Below are 26287 nucleotides of genomic sequence, written 5' to 3' on the forward strand. Positions count from 1 at the left end.
CAATCGAGAAAGCCATATTGCATCAACCAAGCAAAAGGGTCAGCCCAATCCAACAAAAGTAACGTGGACTTGTGCTTATTGTTACGAGAATTGGAATTATCCCATTAATTTAATCCTTCAGTATTTAGTTTAGTGAGATCCAACATTTTTGTCACGCAAGTGATGCATGTGTGCTCGCTGTTCCGTAGTGATACATGTGTGCTCCTACATCGTTGGATATACGGCTATGGCGGCTGTATGAGTGTGTAGCATTGTGTGCACCACTTACACGATGACGGTATGTGTAGCATGTGTGCACCATCCGTATGATTTTATTCATGTGTAGCATCAGGTGCACCATGAGATGGTATGTGTTGCATGTGTGCACCATTCATTTGTGATTTATTGATTTCGCATTGCTATAATACTGAAAGGTTGATTGATTGTGGTGATTAATTCCAAGGTTATCTTATGCTTGAAATATTTTATTACTATTGATCGTGTGAATCCAGGGGAAAAGTAATTGATCGGGCGATGGCATCTGGCAAGCATGATCCGCCATATTTTGGGTGCGTAGGTGCAACTCCAATGATGCGGGGATGAATAAGGCTTATGCCTAATTTTTTATATTACAAAAGCTTATGTATATATTTGAATTTTGGAATATTAGTGGCTTGGCTAAGTGTATAAACTAAAGTTAGAAAAAGCTTTATTTTTAGAAAAAGCCAGCTATTCTAGAAGGTGGATGGGCTATTTGTAAAAGGGTGTATGGAGGAAAGCAAGGGGTCTTTTGTATGATTTTTGCTCGAAAGCTTTTTGGGGAATATACATAAATACATAGGAGGTGGAAGGAGAGCACCACTCCTATGGGAGGAGATTGTACCTAGCACGCTTGTTCTGTCTCTTTCGTTTGTGAGTTTTGAGAGTTTGGGCGTATTTTCGAAGTGTTGCTTTGTTTTTCAAGGATTTGTAGGTTCTGTGAGTGTTTCCCATCGCAATGGTATCAGAGCCAGGTTTCGTCGTCCATAGCACGGGAAGCACACACACCTCGCGTTCTGAACAAGAAACCGTAGCACGCATCAGATTCCCACCGCGTACAAGAGCGCAACGAAGTTCGAAGCAGTAGAAGCGAATAGCATAGAATGGCTCGCGGGTAGGAAAACATGTGGCGAAGAAAAAAAATCATAGCAAAAGAAGTCGGTCATATGTAGACAGATCAAAGCTTGTGAACACACACCCACACCTTAGCTCCTCCAAGCGTATGACCAAGGCGGCGACTAAGGCATAGTCCTTGGCATACTTGGCACTGAAGGCACCGTTGGTTGCGCATAAGGAAGCCTTGGGAGATTGCTCTTAAAAACTTCCCGAGAGGTCCCCCATCTCGGTACTGTTCTAGCTCAACTCCGCTTAACAATTGGTGACTATCCACTAGATCAAGTCACTTTGTTGCTCTATTCTTTGAAGTTCCTAGTCTCATAAAGATATCCTTCAAGGAAAAAGTGCAAACAAGGGAGCAACCCAATGGATTTTAAAGAGGAGAATCTCAAAAGCAAGTGTTCACAAGAGCAGAAGGCAGTCTACAAGTGCTATCGGACACGAGCTTTACTTTGCAGCTTGCAACATGGATTTACTTGTTGGAATCGTGTGAGTTCAAGAGCCCATGGAGATACTATTCGACAAATAGCCACTTTCAAAGCTTGGAAACTGAATTGAGATAAGTCTTGTGTTTGTGTGTATTTCCTTTCATAGTGATTTTTTCTTTGCACTGTGCACATACTTAACTATGTCTGGAAGGCGTATTCCATCAGAGATAGGTTATCCTGAAGATCTACATCATGATGAGGATGTGGAAAACGATCACCATCGGTCAAGAAGAAGTTCAACACCGATGACACTTACTGAGGAAGAATGGCGAGAATGCTATTAGCATGAGAAGCAACAACATCAAGAGATTGAAGATGCTCTATGCCAAGTGACGACAACTTGGAAGCCACCTTTATCAATTGAGGATGAGGAACCTATGCATGCATCAAATTCACTGGATGCATGGAAACATTATGCACAGGATCTTGAGCAGGAACTTGAGTACATGTGCAACATGTGCGACACGCAACGAAGAATGCACAAATCGAGTGTTAAAAGAGATGACTGAAGTCACAAAGAAGCGTATGAAGGACAGAGATGATGAAAAAAAGTGAAAGCAGTAAATCATCAGAAACCAATGATAGTGAGCATGGAAGAAGCAAGACGAGACATCAAAGGAAGAAGAAGCGACATGTGAAGACTTCACTACAATGACATCATGACACTACTCCTTCACATGAGTCTAGCCGATGAAGACAACGTGGGAAAGACCATCTTGAAAGCACTCAAGTTTCGTGATAAGAAGAAGTCTGGTAAGATTAATTGCAAAACTTTTTCTTTTCCAAAATATGATGGTAAAACAGATGGACAAGCTTTACTTGCGTGGATTAGTTCTTTCAATCAATACTTTTTGGGAGAATGGTACGAAGAGATCAAGAAGGTAAAACTTGCTACGAGTCACATGACAAGTAGTGCACAATTATGGTGGACTGTGGTTGCCGAAAGCACTCATGTTCCAAAGACATGGGAAGCATTAAAATCAAAAAGTGCTTCCTACCTACACAGTTTGAAGAGGATACTCATAGGCAATGGCGAAGATTTAGGTAGTTGGATAATGAGAGTGTGGACGCATACACCGAGAAATATCTTTCCTCTCTCCTTCAATTGCAAACAATTGAGAAAGTGTCCCGAAAGGAGCAATGTCGTACCTTTGTTGAGGGTTTATGCCCTACTATTCGTGCTGATGTACGTATGCTTCGACCATCTACTACTTCTGATGCTATGGATTTGGCATTAGAGTCAGAAAGAAAGCAGGGAAGAAGCTTTGCTACTCGCACCCCTCAAGCAAAGAAGCATAATTCATACTTCAAGTAGGAGGGTGTAAGTGGTAAAGTTGGTAGATAGACGGTAAGTCTAATTGGAAACTTGCTAAGTCACGCATTAATCAAAGAACCAAAGAACTTGTCACATGTTACGAATGCAAAGAGAAGGGACACTACTCTTATGTACCCAAGCAAAGAATGCTACCAACAACAACGGAGGCAATGGAGGGAGGACCAATGGATGTACCAATGGTAATAGTCAGTGCAACAACTTCGCACGGATCAACTACATTGATGATGGATCCCATGATAAATCTTTCAAGCAAGAGGGCGAGGATGAGGATGACACTAAAGATGCCGACTACACCCCTTCAAGTAAGTATTATTCAAGTAAAAGTGCATCTTATTTTCGTACTTCTTTGTTACATATGACTGCACTATTGCACGAAAAAGAACATAGTGTCTTATTTGATGATGGAAGCACCCATGATTTCATTTTGCAATGTTTAGTTGAAAAGTTAGGGCTCGCAACCATCAAAACAAAATATAAAGTCAAATCATCTTTTCAAGGATTGAATTATAATTGTTTTCAAATGGTTAAGGATCTTGAGGTGACTTTAGGGCCATTAGTTGAGAGCCGTGATTTCTTAGTCGCTCCTTTGCGTGAACAAGATCTCATTCTAGGGATGCCCTGGTGTATCGATCATAATGTCAAACCTGATTATCTTGAATGCACCATTACTCTGACTCAAGGCACTGAGACTATGACTCTAGAATGCGATAAGAATCTTCCCTCTTAGCCTATATTGTCACATACCTAAGCTAAAAGAGCTTTGCGTAAACGTGAGAAGACATATCTGGTTATGGTCAATAAGATTGAGGCTAGTCTTGAGACTAAGAAAACTAAGCAAGAGCCTTTGGATCCTTTTCTAGCTACCTATAACGATTGCTTTATGGAAGACTTACCCCCTGGCCTACCTCAATCTAGACCTGCTGAGGATCATAAGATTGACCTTATTCCAGGCATAGATTCATTTAGGCTACCTTACACACCATTTAGTAGCTATAGACAAGCAAGGAGGTCAAGGAACAAAATAGTACCTGAGAGACTTGAGGACTATACCCCAAGATATTCATTAAATTAATTATCAAGCATCACAAGGTTAATCTGACTATCTGCTAGTACCTTTTGGTTTTAAGTATCTGCTAGTACCTTTTGGTTTAAAGTAATACTCCAACTGTCTTGAATCAGATGATGAGCCGAATATTTCAAAAGCATAGATATTTTGTGTAGACATGATTGTTGTTGGAGCTCTTAAGAATTTGAACTCATGATCATTCGTAATATGGGAAAAGTACTTGCTATGGTTGAGTTTCCTTACACAACAATACAATCTATTCGAAATAATCTATGGTAAGCAAAGACCTTTGCCAGTTATGGCTAACAAAGATGAAGTATTTGCTACTGAAAAGTTCATTGAAGATAAAAAATCAACTTATCATTAGGGGAGAATTGGGGTCTCAAAAGGGCCTCCAATTAGTGTTTCCTAATTTCAAGGGATTAGAGAGTGATTTGAGGTGTACCAATGAGAGTGCTAGAAGGTGTGGGGCAATGGTATGTTGAGGTGGAGGGTGGGCAGGCCGGCAGAGAGTTTCTCCCCTTACACTAGGGACCACCCAAACCATCCCCCCCCTCTTAACCCATGTTTAACCCTCCTACCAGGTGCACCTCCCCCACATGAGCCCAAAATTGCCTTTAATGGAATGGTAGGGCCCTTGTGGCAAATTTGTCTTCTCCCCTCCCTCTTTCTAGGACCTTTGCCCCCCAGTGTTCTGGTCCACTAGCCTGCCAAATCACTCAGATTTGAACCAAATCCCATGCATTTTCCCTCTTCCCCCTCTTTCTCTGCTCCCTCCTGCTCTAGCCTGCTTGTTGCAGCTCCTCTCTCTCTCTCTCTCTCTTCCCTCTCCCTCTCATGTGCCTCTATTGGAGCTGCTTTGTCTCTCTTCTTCTCCCTCTCCTGTGCCTCTGTTGCTGTTGCTCTGTCCCTCTCCTCTGTCCCTCTCCTTCTCCCTCCTATGCCTTTGTTGCTGCTGCTCTGTCCCTCTCCTTCTCCCTCTTTTGTGCCTCTGTTGGAGCTGCATTACCTTGTGTAGGAGTCCCATTCTTGCTGTTGCAACCTCTGCAAGCATGGTAAGGAGAAAGGCTACAAGACCACGCAATGCTGTGACCTCTTGTGTCTTCCACAACACCAGAAATGCATTGGATGAGTGGATCCCTTGCACCTACAACTTAAATGACTAGATAGTGATGAAAGGATCAGCCAAAGGTCCACATAAGCTTCCTAAGAGCAAGAGAGATGACATCTTGCATGAGTGGAAGGGGCGCATCTTGACGTTCAAGTTTGGGAAGAAAGGATGGCTCGCAAAAGTGCAACATGTTTACATGGGAAAAGATATGCGAGTTCCTCCATCATTCAATCAATTTAGGATACCATCACACTGTGAGCCTTTCTATCTATGTACCTTTTTCACCTATAAGTGTAATGAGTCCATTTGGAAATTTTTTGTTTGGTTTCTAAGAGCTCTTATTCATGGTGGCAGATGTTTTCTCTTTGGACCTTGAGGAGTGGGAACCAGTTGAATCATTCATAGGCAAGTTCACTACGATTCATGAGGATTTAGGTAAGCAAATGCATGCTGGGGAGAAGTTGGCCTCCTTGCGAATGAAGAATGTGTATTGGTTTAATGCAACATACATCACTCCAATGACATCATCAAGCTATGGCCATTTGCAAACCATTGCACCACCACAACTTCAAGACATGGATTGCAGCAATGTGGACTCGAGGACATTGCAATCGTACAAGGACAAGATTGCAAAGGATGTGGGCATGGCCATGAAGTTTACATTTGGATCCAAATGGGCAAGGTTATCTTGGTTTATGCATCTGCACATTTTTACTTCTTTATATACATATGCATAGAACAAAAACTATGTGGTCCTGCAAGCATGTAATGAAGATGCTCTTGAAGATTTACTTGGGATGAATTGGGGAACCAGGTCAAGTGACCAAAAGGGTGATGTGTTTCAATGTCACGCATGTAAAGACAATGTGGTTATTAGATACCATTTGTCATGCCAAATGTTGTATTTAGCTTTTCAGTATAGGCGCTGGAAGAAAACAAATGGCTGGTGGCTTCCCCTAGACTCTAATGATGAAGACAATACGGGGGTAAGTTTGTCTATTGATGTTGAAGAGCGAGATGTCAAGAATGTGAATGTCACATCACAATGGACTCTAAGGGATGTGCGAGAACACCTATTGGTCATGGAGGATGGCATGTCAGTGTCCTTCTACTTTATCTTAAATGGTGGTAAGATCAGCCACCATGTGGAGAAGCGCATGCATAGTGCCAATTTCATTCCTCCTGCAACTTTGAAGATTGCTAACAATGTGTTTGACTAGTGCAGCATTTAATTTTTTGTCTGTCAAATCCTAGTTATTGCTTCAAAAGATGATGGACAATTAAATTAAAATGTTATTTCTTTTAATGTTTTCTCCTTTCAGTTCATGGTGGTAAATGTTTTTCAAAAAATTTGGGGATTTTATGATTAATTTTAATTTTTAGGGTTTTGATATATATTAAGGGGTAAGAGCCCTTTTTACATCACATTCTCACTTTCACATTTAGAGAGCCATAGAAACTCCTGTCCTCAAAAGTTACTCCCTCCATCAACTGCTATTTGCCATGGATTCAACTAGAACTGCGTTCCATGACTTCATCTCATGAACTGCATTTGCAGATCATGAGGAAGAGCTATTTTTAGTGTTTGATAGGACTTTAGATGTCCTAGGCACATATATGCGAGCCAAGGATGACTTCTCAAATCTCATCCTTTGCATGCAAGATAATTTCTCAAATTTTTCCTATACACTTGACCACACTTCAAAGAGATGGGTTCCCACAGATTACATAAAGTATCTGTTTGTAGAGGAACCCAAGTTTGTAAAGCGCTTGGCCCGCTTTTGTGACAACCTTATAGATGAAGGGTTTAGGACAGTCGAAGTGTAAGACATCCTAGACGTAGGGATCACAGGAAATACAGGCACCAAATTCCTTTCATGGGAGATGACATTCATCTTCCTGCTCCAAGAAGGAAATCTAGAAGAAGAAGCCTCATTGTCTAGCACCCCCTCTATTAGAACTACTGATCTGATCGTCGCTAGACTAGACTCGACGGACATCTACATGGAAGAGAGTCTTGACGATCCAACAAAGGAGATGGAAGCATCTCAAGCATTGAGCCTATTTCAAGAGCTCCCATTAGAGCAAGAATCTGCATCGGAGACCATTGACCCAGACTCAGAATTATGGTCCTTGTCCCCCCTCATCATCAATGGAGAAGAGTACGTATTCCTCCATGACATAGAGATTCTTTTTGGACTATGAGAGGACGAGGCACTCAGAGTCCTATCGGGGTTCAATGTTAACACAAGTGTCAAAGATCCTAGGATTTTAGGTACTGAAGGCCAGACAATGGAAGACTTTCTCTTGACGGTGCTGGTTTCAATGAGGGATGCAGACATGTTCGTATACGATGCACAACCCTCTCATGCAGAAGCTTCCACCTCCAACACAGGTAAGGAGAAAGCGTCCACCTCCCAAATGTAACATCACACAGCACCTAGTTCCATCAACATTGCAAATGAGGAAGGGATAGATGCTGTAGTGGTAAGTTCGAACAATATTTTTTATTTTGATGTTCTTTCAGTATAATTTGTTTTGTCGGTCTTCTAATGTTTGTTGAATTGTTGTAGGATGCGTTCGAGCTTGATGAATTCTCATCTCGACAAGGTAATGTTCGCAGAACATTTAGGCGAAATCATTATTTGGCCCATTACCTTGGTAAAGTCACAGAGCATATCGTGGTCTTTCACGGCAAATTTTCTCCTCGAGGTCCTTCGGAGCTGCTGAAGTGCAAGGCATTATCGCGCGCTATTGGATACTCCAACATTACTCGGAATGCCGACAAAGTCATTTTGGTACACCACCTGGCTGCTATCAATGCCTTTGGATCGAACATTCATGGCAGGGCATTGACGGCAACGACTATGTCTTTGGTAGCAGGAGAGGAGGATGTTAGTGCTGTTGCTACTAGATTTATATCTAGGAATCCACTAGGGGATTCAAAGACCCCTATTCTCGATGTACTCGAACTAGCCAAGCCTGTGAGGCCTTTTGTATATATAAACATATAGATAAATGGATATTTCAATGGATACATGACTACATGTCTTTATTATTTGTTTTAAGTTATTATTGCTCGTCATGAATTCCATTGTATTTTGTTTAAGTCGATGATATATTTTCTCCATCATTTTAATTGTGTTAATTTAATAAATTCCTAGCCAATTTAGTATCATTTTCACCAATTCTAGGTATCAAGAGTTCATTTCTGTCAAATCCTGAAGGAATTTCATCGTCACGCAAAAGGGAAAAGTGTCTGGCACGTCGCAGGACCCCAGAAAGCCCAAAACCCGCCACGGCACGAATTTGGGCATTTTGACTTCATAATGCCCAAATTTGCATCGTGGTGGGTTTTGGGCTTTTTGGGGTCCTAGCGACGTGCTGGACACTTTTTCCTTGTGCAACCATGAAATTCCTCTAGGATTTGACAAAATTCAAAACTTAACTTAAAATGATCATTTATTGCAAGCATTGAAATGGAAAATATACAACAATGCGATAGTGTAGAGAATGTCGATATATTTTATTAAAAAAAATCGACCCTTGGGCCTTAGATACAAGATAGTGCCTTCAAGGGCAAGGGGTGGTCTAAGTCCTAACAGTGGGCTGCAAGAGAATCTAGGGCTTCAAACTTGGGTCACTCCGTAGCTGCTTCGCCAGAGCCATGTCCTTGTCCATGACCGTGATGCGCTTTGCATGGATGGCACACAAGTTGGCGTCCTCGAATAGAGCGGTGGTCACTTGTTCTGTAGCCTCTTGGAGTGTCCCCATAGCTTCTGTGTTGAGGCACATGTCATCCTTGTATCCCTATGCGATCTCCCATACCACACGTTGGAAGGGAGCACGGGGGATCAAGTTGTCGGTGGTCTTCTGCATTTGCCTGATCTCCCTCAGGGCCCGCGCACCTGGTTTTGCTCAGTATGGCTTCCTAACTCTTGGTGGGGGCGTTACAGGTACCGGAACACCTTCCCACGGCCTCTTGTCTGCCTTGAACTTCTTCTGCTGCTCCTGTCTGCGTTGGTCCTCCTTCGAGTCCTCCTCTCGTTGACGTCTGGAGCTTTGGCCTTCTTTGGGATGGGGCTTCCTCGGAGTCTGCTTTACCCTCCTCATGGGCATAGGGGTCATCTCTGCCATGGGATGTATCTTTGGGAGAGGGAAGATGGTGCTCTTCCTGGCAGTCTGCTGACCCTCAGGAAGCCTCTCTATATCTGGGAGGTTATCGAACGCATTTTGTTCGATCGGGAGAGGGATCTCATGGGGAGGGGAAGGTCGAGGGGAAGGCTGAGGGGAAGGCTGAGGGGAAGACTGAGGGAAAGGTTGAGGCTGAGGGGAAGGCTGAAGAAAAGGTTAAGGGTCATGCTGAGGCTGAGGCTAAGGGGAAGGCTAAGTGGAAGGATGAGGGGAAGGCTGGGGAGAAGGCTGAGGGGAAGGCTCATGCTCTTGGGACTGGGGAGTGGGATCACAGGATTTGGGAGGAGAAGAAGGCTCAGGAGACTGGGGAGTGGGCTCACAGGACTTGGGGGACTTAGGGGAGGGCTCACGAGAGTCGGAGGAGGCGCCACCAGACCCGGATAGGTTCGTGTGCACGGATGCCATGGAGGTCGTGGAGCTAGAGGAGGAAGGGTGGAGGCGGCGTCCAGTGGGTCTAGCAGTGTTCTTCACTCTTGCCATTGAATAATGAGAGTTAGGGTTTTTTTTTATATGGGCCCATCATGTTTTGACATCCCTTTTAATTACATTTAGGGTTTCATCGTGCCCCTTGCCCATGCCCTAACCCCTCCAACCCCCCCCACCCTCGTCGCCCTCCCCCCCCTTGCCCTCCCTCTACTTGCCTCGCCCACACCCGTTGCCCTCCCCCATACCCCCATCCGCCCCCCCAACCTTGCTACCACTCCACCCCTCCCCTTGCCCCGTGCCCCACGTCCCTCCCTTCTCTCCCCCCTCCTTCACCATGTCCCCACTTTCCCCAACGTCGTGTGAGTACAAAAATTGTGGTCGAAATAGGCAAGATATTAAAGAGTGAGTACACAAATTGTGGTCAAAATAAGCAATCTATTTATTTCATATTTGTATACAATTACACCATAGCTTCTGTTGGTGGTTGGACCCATCTGCTCCCTTCTCTCACTCTAGCTTGCAACCAACATGCAACTCCTTGACTCCTTATGGATGCTTTCCAAGCACTATGCCTTCTATTCTTTGATACAATTTAAACTGCTTTTGCAAGTTCTGATGCCTTTGCCTTTCAGACTTCAAAGTCCTTCCTAGTAAACATCTAAAAGACCAGTCGAACATCTCATGCAATGCATTGCTGCGAGTGACACCACCACCATGCCTTGAGTTCTTGAAGTAGGCTGCCTTGGCTCTATAGTGCGACTTCTCCATGCCTTGTGTATTCCAAATTGACAAAGGACCCCAATTTTGTACAAACCATGGTCCGTGTGCATAGAGAATATGCTGCAAACAGGATGAGAATCAAATCAGCAACAAAAACTGTTTGTAAAGCAAGTGCTAAATATTACGATGGTGCCAAGATTACCATGTAATGCATAATGTGCGACTCCCCCCATGCTTTCACCATTAATTGCATAAACTCTTTCATAGCCATCCTGAACCTTTCATGATACATCTCATCGATTTAAACTTGGCGAAGCAATTTTATCAATGCATCTACCTTTGTCCATACTTTAGCTCTCAAAGTTGCTACTTGAGGATGAGAAGCCTTATTGGTCGTGCATTCACACAATGCTTTCCAGTATTGCCAACCCAAACTACTTTGAGACAATGTATGTTTGTCTTTGTCGAGATTGTGGTTCGATAGGAATCTCTTGCCTTCCCTCCACCCATGGACACTTTTCGTATGTAAATATCTCTTTTACGGTATTATGGTCCTTCATAGGTTGAACACAGGATCATTGAAGTTCCTTTTCGTTTGTGTCTTCTTCCCCATTGAAAGATTCATAATGCTTTTCACGTTAATTTGTTCAAGCATCATGAGAAACCTACACCCTCACCATTTATTGATGAGGCGCAGCCAGACGTGGATGATGAGGATGAGGTTGTCATACCTAAACAAATCCTTTTTCTCAATAGAAGTGTACGCGAAGAGGACAAATTAAGCGCAAATTTCTTGTGCAATTTTAGAACTACCCTACTATCAATGCAAAGTGGGTAGACCAATAGCTTTTTTTAAATTATCCTTATTTGATTCAACTTTATGAGCAAGCACTTCATTTGAGTATCTTTGCTTAGTAGTTCTAGGTGCGAACAACTGCTATAGCGACAAAGGGAATGTAGCACACCTACACATTTTTTCATTGGCATTATTACTACACTTCCATTTACTGATATTCATTTATTACTTACTAATCATGCATGTGAGTGTTTTCTATGGGTTCTTACATCATGACACTTTACCAACTTAACGTAGTAAGGGCAACTTTCTATTGAAGGATCGGCCACAGCTGACACTTCCTATGTGTACAACTTCTCGCGTTACATTGACAAGATGATGGGTGAACTCCACTACATAGTTTTATTTCACAACCTATAAGGTTGCCCAAGACCTTAGAACTTGATTAATTACTAGATCACCCACCACCTACCAACGTGCCTCACTAATTTAAAGGCATTGCACATCAACGAGGTTTCCATATGCAACACTATAGGAAATTTTATACCCTTCAATCTTTATACTAGCTTTAGCAACAATGTTGAGTCTTCCGAGAACTGAATGAGTTTAAATCCATTAAACATGTGATTAGGATATAATCTCTAGAACCAATAATCTTTGAGAGTGATTATTTATACCATGATTACTCACATGCACATTAGATAGTACACATCAAGTCATAGGGTTTCAATTTGGGTAGATTCTGCTAAGTGTAGATCAAGTTATGACCTTAGCAAGCCTAAGGTACAATTAAATGTTCAAGGCCTAATTGTGCATTAACTATGTGCATGGTAGAGGAATCATGGGACAATTTTCAAAAGAATTAAAACTCATCTAAAAGCTATTCAAGTTGGGAAATCCTAGTTTAATGAATATATCCACATTTTAGATTAACTAGGAAACATTTTGATTTTTTTTTAAATAATTTTAAGACACCAACCAACCATATGAAGCACCAGTTGCTTTTCCCGTATCATTCTTGCACGCTTGCTATTGAGGTCTTGGTTGCTTCCTCGCTTTTCAAGCTACTAAACCCTAAAACAACAAACTTGAATTAAAGTATTGCCTCCTATTGACCTCCAAACTCTAATTCCATTCACCAAACACCCTCTAAGGAGGTCAAACTCTAATTCCATTCACCAAACACCCTCTAAGCAACAATTAGGATTAATTTTTCGACATGTTCCTATTGTTTCGGTCCACTATATTTAGAAAGCAAACCTACTGAAGATTTCCTAAAGATACCGAATTGCTCCAAAACAATTGTAATTTGATATGGGAGCCAAATGGTTGTTGATTTTGCAAATTTCATTCTTTCCAAGTTTCTTGTTTTAGTTCTTTATCTGCCCATTCTTCTTCTAGAGGAAAAGTGAAACTTGACCGAGTCACCAAGCATCTAACAAAAATAACATTTGGCTGAATTGCAATTTGCTAGAAGCAAGCCCCGATCAAATGCAATTTGTTCTAGTTTGATGTTTCCATACTCTAATCAATTTCAAGCATCATATGGTATTGCGATTTGTTTCTTCTAGTGACGTTTCTTACTTTCGAGACCAAAGTTTCTACTTCTAAGTTGAGGATTTCATGTCAAAACACCTTTCATCAATGTTCGGCTCAAAATCTTAGGCTTTGACATCATCTGGCTTCTTTTTTTCATTTCATGGCCAAATTGAGGTGGAATCAATTTTATTGAGAACGTTGGAGGGGTTACCAATATTTTACCTATTTTCACTTGTGGGAATTGGATTCCTAACACAAAGACTGTGTCACAATCACTTCCCATGTTAGAAGGTTAAGAGGAGGAAAAAAGCATGCGGACTTCAGTTTGAACCTAGTATATTTGCACAATTTTGGGCATCTGATAAGATTCCAAGCGTATGCCACATTGACTTCATCTACTACTATTGTTCTACTTACGGAAGCTTAGTTTTATAAAGGAGTGGTCATCAGTTTTTTGTTCTCCTAGGATTCTAGAGGCTCCGTCCTACATTATAGAGTATTTTTGGAATAAAAGGCAACATTAATGAAATACAAACCCGACGTGACCTCGCTTTATTTTGTGTTCCATTCTCAGTTTTAAACAATGAATGTTGTGTGGTGTTATTAATTCTCGGTTCATTGTAATTAAATAAATCCTCAAAAACATGCTTCGGCATAAGACGGCCTTCACACTTGCAATATTTTTCAGAAAAACAGCTTTCTACATATTCAAATAAGCAAGCCATGCATAACCCATAATGAAATGTAGTGCCTAGCTTTCAAATATCTGATAAGTAGTTCCTCCATTTTATAGAGGAAGATTGACAATTGAAAGCATGCGCACTCGTATCACTGGTATTAGCAGTTAATTGATCTTACAAACATAAGCCTTTAGTTATGTTGGAACAACGTGCAACTAGAGACATATTGCAAGCCTGCATACAGCACCTGCATAAAGCAGATATGCAGATAAGTTTGCATCAAGATTGTATGATTCCTCACCACAAGATAATTCTAAAGCACTGTAACACAACAATATATTTTTCGTATTTCTTAATCACTCAGGTCAAAGAACAGCGAGGAGAATCCAGAAACCTAGGCACACAGATGCAAATAGCTTTTAAATAAAGATTGCACCCAAACTCGTAGACATTATCATTCAGAAAAGAAGTTGCCACCACCACATGAAACAGAATATCATGGTGCAAGTTCTGTGTCCAATGGCAGAAAGTACCGTCGAGTCCATGGCAAACTTTGTGCTCCCAAAGGCAGACGGTACCATGGGGTCCGTGGTCAGCTCAACAAATGATAATGGTTCGCTTCCAAGATCAGTAAGATCACCTACATTGCATAGCTTCTGAATGATCTGCTGCCACTGATTGTCCTTCCCACATTAGACACAGACTTACTCTTGCCAGTGGGTATAGTAACTGAAGATGACTCCAAACCACCATCTTCTGCTCGCCACCTCAAGCTACTGTTCCTCTGCAATCTGAATGCAGCAGTATCACTTTCTTGTGACAATCTGCCATAACCCAAAATAAAAAATCATTCCTTTCAATTTAAAATACATGTTCGAAGCTTATAGGCATCCAGATTGGAAACGAGTACTTAAGACATCAGTATCGGAAGATCTGTATTTCTCTATCAGGTACATAGTATTTAACGAAAAAGAGTGCACACCTAGTCTATTTCTTAAACGAACGCTTTTCAGAGATGCCTTCCTGGAAACTGCTTTAAACCTGCCTAATCAAAGAGCAACTGAACTCCAGGAATGAAGGGCCTACCCCTGTTGCAGGTGATGCAGTGTCTTTTGGCTGTTGTCATTGAAAAGCCCACCTGCTCCCTCCAATGCCCCCTCTGAAAATGCATCTAATTGCAGGTGGTCATCTGCTTTCCTCTTCCCATTAGGGCTTGCATGTAGCAATTGCTTTCTGGGTCTGTGTTTAAAGCCCTCTGAACTACCTGACAATTCTCTGTTTTCATGTGCTCCATTTTCTGTCTGCCTGAAGCATAAACTGGATGGAGTTGAAGCCATTGCAAAATCACCATCCTCAGATGGATGTAGTCCCCCATTCTGTGCTCTTTCTAATACATTTCTCCCAATAAACTCACCCTGCAGTAATTCTGCATTGCCATAAGACCATACTCGTCCAGAGGATCCATTTTCTCCTTGTGATTCTGAAGCCAAATTCTGTGGGACAACTCTATCCTCATGGTAAGTATTCCCCTTTGTATTGTCCCTTGGATGGTCCAGCACATTTGACATTTTCTGATTAGAATTCTGCGTTGACTTCCTGATGGCATATGAAGTAAAATCACCCTCCCCATTGTAACTTAACCTTCTGCCTAAAATTGGACTCACTAGTCCCTCCCCACTGTCCCTCCGAGATGCAGCGCCACTGTAAGCAGGTTGTTCCAACTGAGACAACAAAGTGGAGCCTCCTGATGAAGCCTTAAATGAGGGCTTTCCATGAAGTATAGAGGGTTGTCGGAAGTCCGCCCACCTAATCGGCATATCAGATGATGTCTTCCTGGACAAGAATGATGATTCATTCCTGCCATTGAACGTAAAATGTGATACAGATGGAGAAGCTTGTACTCCCTCAGATGAAAATGGATCCTTTGTATCTACAGTCATTAGTTTGCTAGGACTATCCTTATGTAGATCCATTGATGAAATAGGAAGAATAGCATCCTGAACTTGGTGCCGCTGTTTTTCTTGCAGCATCTCAATAGACATTTTCTGAGACCCAATACACAATACATTATTAGCACCTCATCTAAAAGAGCTAAAAAAGGTAAAACATTAGAGTTGGATTCTCCACTCCGTATGTCTGCTAATATCTGCATTTCCTTCAGCAGCATACTTAACAAGAATCCCACCTTCAGGAGAGTACTGGTAATCTTTAGCACCTCCCTGCCAAAAAAGAAGACAGCATACAAAGGAAAAGCTTGTACCCCATCAGATAAATTTGGATGCCTTGTCTGGGCATCTTCTTTGTTCGTATACACCGATGAAACAGGAAGCATAGTATCCAGGACTCCACTTTTCAGTTGGTTCCGCTGAATTTCTGGCAACATCTCGATACACTTTTCCTGCCTCCCAATAAACAAATTATTAGTAACCATAAAAGAGGGATTAAACTTCACAAGCAAGGACATGTGAGCCCATAAAATTTAAGAGATTCTGGTTTGATATACTCTTGAGGGCTCCAAGTTGTCACAAGAAACCTTATAGCCTTCAAGGTTGCATCTGAAATTTAGACTTTACCCAAGGCTACATACTCAAGGAAAGAATTGGAGAGAACCAAAAATCTTTCAAGGAACCTTATAGCCTCAAGGTTGCATCTGAAATTTAGACTTTACCCAAAAGCCACAAACTCAAGGAAAGACTTGGAGAGAGAACCAAAAATCTTTCAGAGAATCCAAAAACTTGGTAATACCTACGTATCTTCCTCATGAACGTATCTTCCTCATGAACCTGACAAGATAGCTGCACTTGGGAGACAAAATACTCAATAATTCAAAATTTCAAAGCAATGTTGCCCATGAAGATTAAAAAAGGATGAGTTGAAATCTGAAGGGGGCATCTCGATTGTAGAAGACCAAACTTATATGCACTTTTAAGCCTTAGTCGACCAGACTTAATGGAACACACATACAGTAATTCCCATATAACGATACAAAGAACCTCTGGGTATTGTTCCGCAAGAAAAGTTCAATGATGGGTTTCCCAATCATTTGCAAAGAAAAAGCCCTACATATGAAGGATGACATGATACCATCCTTACAATGTGTACCCTATGTGTCCACAGAAATCTTGGAGTTAGGCAAAACACTGGTCAATGCTTAAAGCAGTATGAAGGGTTCTCATCTTCTTCTACACCAGAAAATTACTGCTGTGCTCCTAATCATAGCAATCTTTACTTAGACAAGAGTGATCCAATTGTTTGGACGCAGGTCCACACTGTTCAGCATAAAACCTAAATTCACTCATTTTGACCATTCTAACAAATTTTGAGACTACATTCAGAGTGATTCTTACGTCTGCACTTGTCCAAGATTAGACCAGAACAAGAGGAGACACTTTTAAATGAAAGGCCAACAACATACCCGTATAGTTGACATTTATAAAATCTAGGCTTTCGACTCACCACCAGAAGTGCTCGTTGTGTACATATATTCCTCAAACAAGAGTTCTTCCCTTCATCACCACAACGGTCCATATAAGCTTTCTCTGTTGCACATAGCCTTTTGTGCACAAGGTATGCCTCCACGTTGCGGCACCTCTGCCCACAAACAAATCAAGCCACTATAAGCTTGTAGAAAAGCCCACCCCTCCCCAAAAAAACATCATTCTGTTTTGCAATGGCACATCTACACCATTGGTAGTAATATTTCTTGACTTCTAGATGACCCCACTCAAAATGTCTTCCTCATGTTCCTTATTAATATAATTGGCACTGTTGAAATTATTTTGGTATAACCGCAAAAGAATCAACAAAACAATTTTCGATTAGAATTGGTTGTATACAAAATCATACCAATACCGTCAATTGTCAGTAGATAATAATGCCTGCCATCAGACACTCTCTTTTCATTGCAATATCCTTTGCAATCAACAGACTTTGACTTCAGCGACAAGCATTAATTTTACTTTCTATTACAATATCATTTTTTGTGAGCAGATTTCAACATCAATCAAAAACATTAAGATCGCATTTCATTAGTAGTTATAGTGTAAAGAAACACTCAGATTTCCACGTCAAGATTTTACCCTTAAAACAAGACAGTTTCCTGTTTCTATAGTTAGCAACCGTTTCGCAAGGAAAAGGTGTCTGGGAGAAGGAGAAGAGAGGGAAAGGCTAAAAGTGTTATATCAGCAAACTCTAAATTCAAAACCTAAAAGAATGAGATCAATACCTTAAACTGTCCAGTCCAAAGACTATAAGCTCTTAGTGAGAATCTGATTCAGTAAGTTACTTGAACATGTCTGACAAAGACCCCTGGATTCAAGTAATTGTTTAAGAAGCATATCCAGCCCATCAACTATAAACCATCATTCCTTAGGAGCTATTTAGCCACCAGTCACAATTTCTATCATCAAGCCTAGCAGAAACAAGGAAGCTTTATACAGAGCACCCCATCTATACAGATGAATCAAAGCTCAAATCAAAGAATTCTTGTAAAATCAAACAATTTCTGCAGAATCCACGAGTCAAATATACTCATGCAGGAGACAGCCTACACACTCATCGAGACCTTGAAAGTAGGAAGAAGAGCAAACGAGTGGAGAATGCAAGACACAAGCACATATTATTTTTTTCTTTTCAAGAAAAAGACTTCTATTAAGTATGAACAAAACCCACGAGAGCAAGCTCAAAGTGGAAATACAACATGCAGTGCATGAAATACAGCCTCAAGATGGCTCAAAAAACCTCCTCAAAAGGAGGTAGAAAAATCCAAGGTTGAGGCTGAAAATGCCATCTCAACCCTGTAGAGGACTCCCAAGAAGAAGGGGGACACAAGAACGTGTCCCATTATGAATCTTCAAAACTCGATAGTATAAACTTGAGTGCCCTACCCTAACCTTACAAAAACAAATACTGGAGTTTAACCTCCATTATCATTACATTGTAATTGTATCCTTCAATTCCCCTCTTTAGATGCTATGGCTGAATCGCTTCTAGAAACATCTTAGGAGTGCCTATGATAGAAAATCAATACTCCACATTATGGACTTCCACGGTTAACACATAAGGCCACATACGAGGAGAAGTCAAAGAGCAAAACAATGGGTGAAGAACTCAAGCATCTTGGCCTAGCGGTGTGGATATGGCAGATGGTCATGCAATGCTTGGTTTCCCATGTAGGCCATCTTCTCCCAGTCGTATTGATGCCCTCTAGGCCCTGGTATGTGCCATGTAGCTTTAGTTATTGGCACTTAGATCACCTCCTCTAGGCCTTGGTATGTGCCATGTAGCTTTAGTTATTGGCAATTAGGTCACCTAGTACTAAGACTGTCTTATGACACCTAGTACTAGTGGTACCACTAGGACACTAGGTCCTAGGGTTCTCTTTTATAGTACTTTGTACTTTCATTTTCATTCTTCTAGTTGATGTGACGGCTTCCACTTCTTGCTCCACTCTTGTGCATGAGCCTACAGTGGTATTAGAGCACTTCCTTCCCGAACTTGTTCCCTACTCCTAGCTTCCTACTTCTAGCTCCAGCTCCCGCACTTCAGCTCCATCGCCAAGCTCAGCTACCGGACGTCCCGCACAGCTCCGACGCGATCCCGCGACCTGCTGTCCGTATGATCTTGTACAATCTGTACGATTGTACACAACCCCACGTACGGTCGTACGATCCCCGTACGGTGCATCAGGTCGTCCATACAGTCGTACAAATTTTTCGTACAACGCGTCAAAAAAATCTGTCCATACAACGCGTCATATTTGACCGTACAGTTCCGTCCGTACTGTTTTGTACTTGCAGGATTCATTTGCAGCTCAGCTGTGCATTCAGCCATTGTTTGGCTTCGAGTTTGAGAGCAGACATTGCAGTAAATCTGCAATTTTTGGTGACATTTGGGGCTTTTGCATTCGGGCTACGATTTTGCAGGTAGATTGCAGATTTGTGGACAATTTGGGGCTTTTCTTGAATTTGCCCCATTTTTGGCTCAGTTTTGCTTTACAAATTGGGGCTTTTGGGTCTATTGCAGGCAGATTGCACGATACTTTCAGATTTGCAGTGAAATTGTCAAGAAATTGCAGGCCATTTAATCACATTTGCAAATTACAGCTTATTTTGGGACTTTTCCAGATTTGGACAGCAAGTCCTATTTTTTGCAATTGCAAGCCTTGAGGCTCTCTTTTGGGTCACTTTGTCAGTGCTTTTTGACTTGTCCCATTTGCAATGGCTGGCAACAATCATGATTTATTTGGCATTCTTCGTGAAGATGGTAAGTTGGATGGCACCAACTATCCGATGTGGTCTTATCTCATGAAACATATTCTTGTTGCAAGAAATTTTTGGAACATTGTTTTTGGGATTGATCTGAGGCCAGCCTATGCTACAGTGGCTTCCCCTACTGCTGTTCCCTCTGCAGAGGGTACTCCTCTTGATGCTTTATACTCTAGCACCCCTGTTGCTGCTCCTCCAACTCACGAACAAACAAGATGGGATGCAAGAGATGCAAATGCACATTCCTGTATTGCTTTATCATGCAAGAGAATTATTATTCCACACATCCGGTCATGCAAGACAGCAAAGGATGCTTGGGACAAATTGGCTTCTCTTTATCAAATTCGCAATGAGGCAGCCATTGCCTTGGATATTAATATTTATAACACCCCTGTACAGTGACAATGTCAAAATGTACAAGAAATAATATCAATTACCAAATGGGTATAAGTTTAAAGCTTTGCAAAAAGCCTCAAACTTTAAACAAGGTAAGGCTTTGGTGAAAAGGTCCACCACATTTTGATGTGTAGGAAAAAAGACAAGTTGATTTCTACAAACACCCAAGTGAATCTTGTGAAGTCATCAATGAAAGTGACACAAAATAGAAATGATCCCCAAGAGACCATGTTGTCATACGACGACAAACATCACTACGACCCATCCGCAATTTCTTTGCAACTCGAACTACACCATCCTTAGAGAACCTATGCATTTTTCCAAGAATACAGCCCTCACATATATGCTTAGGAGGAGTTTCCAAAGGAGGCAAGGCATTCACCATCTGAAATTTCTGCAAAAGCATAAGACTACCAAAGTTGAAATACCCAAACCTGGCAACCCACAACTCTACATATTGCATGGCAAAAGTGGATGTAGAAACTGAAAATGTACTTTGTGCCCTTTTCTCACATGCATCAAGCTCTAAAAGACTGCAATAGAGTATGCCTAATAACACTCATGCATAGTCGTTCTCTCTTGCACGAACCGTACACCTATCATCTTCAAAGATGACCTAAAATCTCCTTCTAGTGAATGAGGGCTCCAAGAGTAAATTCTTCTTTATCCCAGGGGCATACAAAGCATCATGGATGCGGAGATCAAAAAGCAATTGATGACTGTAAGAAAAAACTCACCAATCTCGTAAAAAGGATAAGAAGAGTTGTAGGCACCAATTTCCAAAGATACCTTGTTGACATGCCAACAAGAGCACACACATGATAGCATGTCAAACAAGTCCTTGGACGTAATGTGTTTGGATGCACCACTATCAAAATACCATGTATCAATAGTTTCGTTAACACTAAATGTGAGTAAATCCTAAGAGGCATCATAACTGCATGTGAAGCAAGCCCCATCATGGTCTATAAGATTTACTGGGGCATCATTTTTCCCTACAGGAGTGGCCGGAGAGCTTGAAACAGCCATATCAGATTCTTTCTTCTTCTCCTTTGAAATCCTCTTTCGACACTCGTTGCTGTGATGAATTGGTTTTTCACAATAATAACATTTGCCTTTCTTCGTAGGCTTTTCGGCATTCTTATATCCTTACCACAAGTATGCCCAGAAGTATGTCCAGGAGTATGACCTAGATCATATTTGGGCTGATATTTGCCTTTGCCTTTATCTCTTGCAACCAAATCTTGCACTTCACTACGCGTATTCATTGACATTCTGCTCCTCTTGCAAGAAGAGTCCAGCCAATTCCTAAAAGGTGAGATGGTTGCCATTACCCCCTCATGGAAAGATTGAGTGACGTATGAAAAGAAAGATATGACTCTACTAAGGAGTTCAGTGTAGTAGAGACAAGTTGTGGATCTACAATGACTTCATCAATATTGAATGTTGCTCACGCAAGTCCTGAATCCTCCTGACATTATCTGCCCTAGAATCTCCTTCATTGATGAGCACCGAATCAAACACTCTAGCTTTCAAAATATCCCAAGCACCCTTCGAAGTCCGGTAGGACCGAATATGAACTTGAAGTCAAAGTCAAAGCATGTGCATTGTGTATATCCCATCTCCTATGCTTGTGCTTGGAGTGCAGCCTCTTATTGTCCACGTCCTACACCTCGATCCCCTTCTTGCTGCAAAGGAGTGCCTAGTGTGTCGAAGGAGCGGGACGGACTTCATCACTAGTGTTATCGTCCCAAAGGCCCTTACCAAAATACTTTTGACCATAAAACTCCACAGAGAATAGTTGGTGCCATCCAACTTACCCTCTTGGGCAAGCACACCAAAACCATCATTCATACATTGACCCATATCAAACAAGAGGCGCACATGCCTAGAGCATTGCCCCCAAGTGGCTGAGTATAAATGATGTTGTACCAATTTCAAAGGGCATCAAAACTAGCAAGTTTGTAGTAGCTAGAGCCCTGCCCCTAACGAGGCATTGCTAACAAATGCACAGAGGCAACAAAGTCTGTCAAGTTCAACTACAAAAAATATGCTCACTTTCCAAGACAATGCTTGGCTTGAGGATGCACCTCCAAAAACTGTCAAGACCAGATGGCAACGGTTCACTATTTGAACAGTCCCAAAATCCATGATGCAAAACAGCTAATCCGTGACCAAATGGCAGCACCGAGTGTGCTCAAGACAATAGTCTTCTCAGCCTGAGCAAAAACAAAAACTTTTGAACCTCTACAGCGGCTGGAGACTCTAGCTGAGATAACTTTGTACTGCGCTCAATCCAATTCCCTTTTATAGTAGACCTTTTGGTCAATGTTGTAATATTGCCTTGGGCCAGCTCAGGGTATCTTCCCACAGATTAGACGTTGAGGCCGGCAGGATGCGTCGTACAGCTACCGGACATAGACCCAGGCGAGAGACTAGGATATGCCCTTGTTGCACTATGGGGGAGGTGGAGACTGAGGAGCACTTTGTTTGCAGATGCCCTTTATATTATGAGATCCGTGGCAGATTTTACTGTTTATTTGGGCACGGATTTGGACCTCTCTCTCGGATTATGGAGTATGAGGATCAGTATTGCTTAGCGTTGTTCATCAGGGAGATCACCAGATACAGAGAGAGATTCCTCAGAGAGCACCGTCGCATCCCTGCCAGAGACCTGGTTATTCATGAGGAGCAGGACGAGGCGCAGGACCATGAGCACAGAGATAGCCCATCTTGCCAGAGAGCACCGATGGTTCCACCCCGAGGATGTACATATGACATGATCCGGCAGCACCGCAGGATGATCTTACACAGAGGCCGTACCCGTTGCTTTATTTCTAGACGACGGAGGATGATGGCAGATTTTCGGAGGAGATTGCTCCATGGAGACTTGGCACCGCCAGCAGCCCATTTGACACTTGCCCAGATCTTCACACTCATGGCAGGAGGCATGGTCGATGGCCATGACTTCCATCATTTCTTTGGATCACAGACCCCTTAGGGAAGACGATGTTCCTCATATTCCATATTTTACATTTTGTATCTAGGCAATTTTGGTACTCTATTTCATTTCATTTTGTATCTAGGATTTTTGTAGCCATTTTTGGCATCTTAGCGGTATTACGATGAGGCCACCTAGTTGGCGCATCGTTGATGATGTATTTTCCTTTCGGATGATTTTGTGTCCCATAGGCCATGTATGGCCTTCCGTGGACCTTTAATAAAATTTCTTTCTTTCTTTCTTTCTCTCTCTCTCTCTCTCTCTCTCTCTCTCCCCCCTATCATCCTCAGCAGAGGGATTGCAAAAACATCTAAAGGCTCTCGAGATGTTCTGCAGAGAGAGGGACTTGACAATTAACCTTGGAAAAACCAAGGTTATGATCTTCAACACCTCACGAGCAGTGTCCCTCCGCCATAGTTTCCCATACCGAGACGAGCCAGTGGAGATGGTGCAGTCTTACACATATTTGGGGGTAGTGTTCATCGGACCAAGTTTCACGATGATCCATGCAGGTATGGTACGACTCACACGAGGACGGGGTGCTTTGGACTGACTAGAGAGGCGGTGCTTCCATGCATACTTCTAAGACCCTCCGACGAAAAGTTGGCCTTTTGACACGCTGGTGAGACCGATTGCCACATATGCAATACCTTTTTGGGGGAGTGATATTTCAGCGACAAAGTGGAGGAGATCTGAGAGGCTACACGTGACTATGGAATCCAGAATGATTCGGAGTAAACCCTCAGTCCCCCATCAAATTATACAGACAGAGTTCGCCATGACCCCTCTCCAGGTTGATGCCATCTTTCAGACACTGACGTTCCTCCACAGAGTCTGGGCCTTACCCCAATGGAGATTACCGAGGTTAGCATTAGAGTCCTCCAGGGGACTAGCAGAGAACGGTGTTGATACGGCATCGTATGCACGGATATTCACGTGGTTTGGTAGTCATGGCATTCAGATGGACAAACTTCCCCCCTTTCAGTACACTCTTGATGCACCACCCAAGATGATCCCACGGGATGAGATCAACCGTATCATACGGTTGGATCTCCTCCAGCTCCATACATCTAGGGATTAGGGGGGAGAGGAGTTCTCCACCAAGATCGATTTCTACCATAACCACTTCCTGAGGGTCTCGGAGCATGGTCCCGTCATCAAACCTCAGTACCTCGAGGATAGGAGAGTCTCACATTCATTGAGGATCGTCATCGGTCAGTCGCGAGTCTCGTCATATCCGATGAGGAGTGAGGCAGGGAGAGCTGAAGGCATACCCAGAGATAAAAGGATTTGCACACTATGCCAAGACAGAGGAGCACTTTTCATGTGTCCGTGCCATTAAATCTTGCCCATATGATATGCCTTTATGGTTTTGCGTACTGGAATGAAATGGCCCTGCTTGCTGAATCTATCAATGATAGTCCATATCCCATCATTCCCTGATTTTGATCTTGCAAATAAAAAATGAAGTCCATTGCAATACTTTCCCATGGTGCCTGAGGCACAAGAAGAGGCATAAGTAGGTCAGGTGTCTTTTGCCTGTCATATTTGACCTTTTGACTAGTGAGGCATTCTATAAGAACCTGGTGTATATCTTTACTCATAGCTGGCCAATAAAAATGCCTCTCTAAAGCCTCACTAGTAGCTGCAATTCCTCTATGCCTAGCATATGGAGGTGCATGGCATTCCTCCAAAATCTTTGTCTCATATCTCAGGTGATGCATACGCAGTCATCCTTCATGAATAATCCGTCTTCCAAGGACTACTAAAGATTGCCTTCCTGCATTTGCTCAAATATTTCCCCAAGGTCTGCAACAGTAGCATAGTACTCTCTCACAAAGTATCAACCACTCTATTCTAATGCTCTCGGAGTATGAACAATCTGAAAATGATACATTGACAGCATATTTGCCCATTTCATGTGCTTCTCTGAGAGCTTAGTCTTAGTCTCAGACTTTGGTGGTCATACTTCACAGTAAAGTTTGCACCCAAGAGAAAGCGTTTCCATGTTTTAATGGCATGAATTACAGCTAAGAATTCTTTTTCATAGATTCCCAAGTATCTCTCAGCATCTCGTAGTCTTTGGCTTTCATAAGCCACTAGATGACCATTCTGATGTAATGCAGTCCCAACACACTCTCCACAAGCATCAAAAGGCTGATACATATCAGGAACTATCAGAATTGGCTCTACGGTCAGCTTCTCTTTGAGTGTAGTGAAATTCTTTCTTCTGTGGAATACCCCATCTGAAGCCTGCATTGTTCAATGGTCAACTCATGAAGCGGAGCACCAATATCAGCAAAATGCCTAATAAATATTCTGTAATATAAAAATGCAGTAATATAACTAGGGAATTAATCTAATGGCTATGGGATGCAAAAGTACCTTGGGGAAGACATATTCATCTTCAAAAGGCGAAATGAGACCCAGGTAGCATGATCTAGAAGTAGAGAAGGGAAGATAGACAAGACCCAGGGTCCCACGAGAAGAAAGAAAATGCAAAATCTGCCCCACATGAGAGATGGAAAATGAGCAGCATGTACTCGTAAGATGTCACGCCTATGCACACGTCAGAGAAAGATACACGCGTTCTAGATTGATGAGGTCTCCCCAAATTACCGGATACAGGAGCAGAGCATTCAGCGGATAGAGCTCCATGAGGTTGTCCCTTCTAATAGCCTCGTTCCTCATTCTCCTCCAGAGGACAGCATATGGGAGGTAGGAGGTAGTAGCCAGTCTGGTGATGGCCGGTTCCACCCTCGGCTACCTTGGTCGCCATCTGGCAGAATATCATCTACACCCTCCGCTCCACCTGGGAGCATGGGACCCAAGGCTCTAGGGTGACTATCGCGAGGCATGCTCGATTCTGCAAGGCTTGGCCTCGCCTATAGGACTTTTTTACATATTCACACCTCGAGGGTTTTGCTGGTTGTATAGTCCCCCCACCTGACTGTTAGCCCCAGTGCAGAGACCCCTAGGCAGTGAGTTGGGTTTCTATGGAACAGGTCGATTTTTTCTTCTTTCAGCCTTTTTCCAGTTTTTCCATACTCAGCACCTTCGGGGCTGCTGTTTTGTATGAAGTCTTTCAAGCATTAATAGAAGATCTTTATGTAGAAGTGAAAGAGCAGGAAGCC

General features: G+C 42.4%; 1 protein-coding gene across 3 annotated transcripts in view; it reads right to left on the reverse strand.

The window, feature by feature from the left end:
• Window positions 1-13514: 13514 nt before the first annotated feature.
• HOS1 (ubiquitin-protein ligase) overlaps window positions 13515-26287 on the reverse strand; it is a 91564-nt gene continuing 78791 nt past the window's right edge. For 2 of the 3 annotated variants that reach the window (XM_087383656.1, XM_087383657.1), the window contains 4 exons: window positions 16947-17081; window positions 15751-15888; window positions 14577-15535; window positions 13763-14314 (listed from right to left, as the gene is read on the reverse strand). In XM_087383656.1, the coding sequence (XP_087239782.1) occupies window positions 14131-14314; window positions 14577-15535; window positions 15751-15888; window positions 16947-17081 (1416 nt within the window). In that variant the 3' untranslated portion in view covers window positions 13763-14130. Of the gene's footprint in view, window positions 13738-13762; window positions 14315-14576; window positions 15536-15750; window positions 15889-16946; window positions 17082-26287 lie in introns of those variants that run through there. The other variant, XR_015541994.1, reaches the window with a different exon arrangement.

The sequence above is a fragment of the Dipteris shenzhenensis genome, chromosome 13, assembly GCF_047967505.1.
Source record: "Dipteris shenzhenensis isolate YYH24624 ecotype China chromosome 13, Dip_SZ_1.0, whole genome shotgun sequence".
Taxonomy (NCBI): Eukaryota; Viridiplantae; Streptophyta; class Polypodiopsida; order Gleicheniales; family Dipteridaceae; genus Dipteris; species Dipteris shenzhenensis.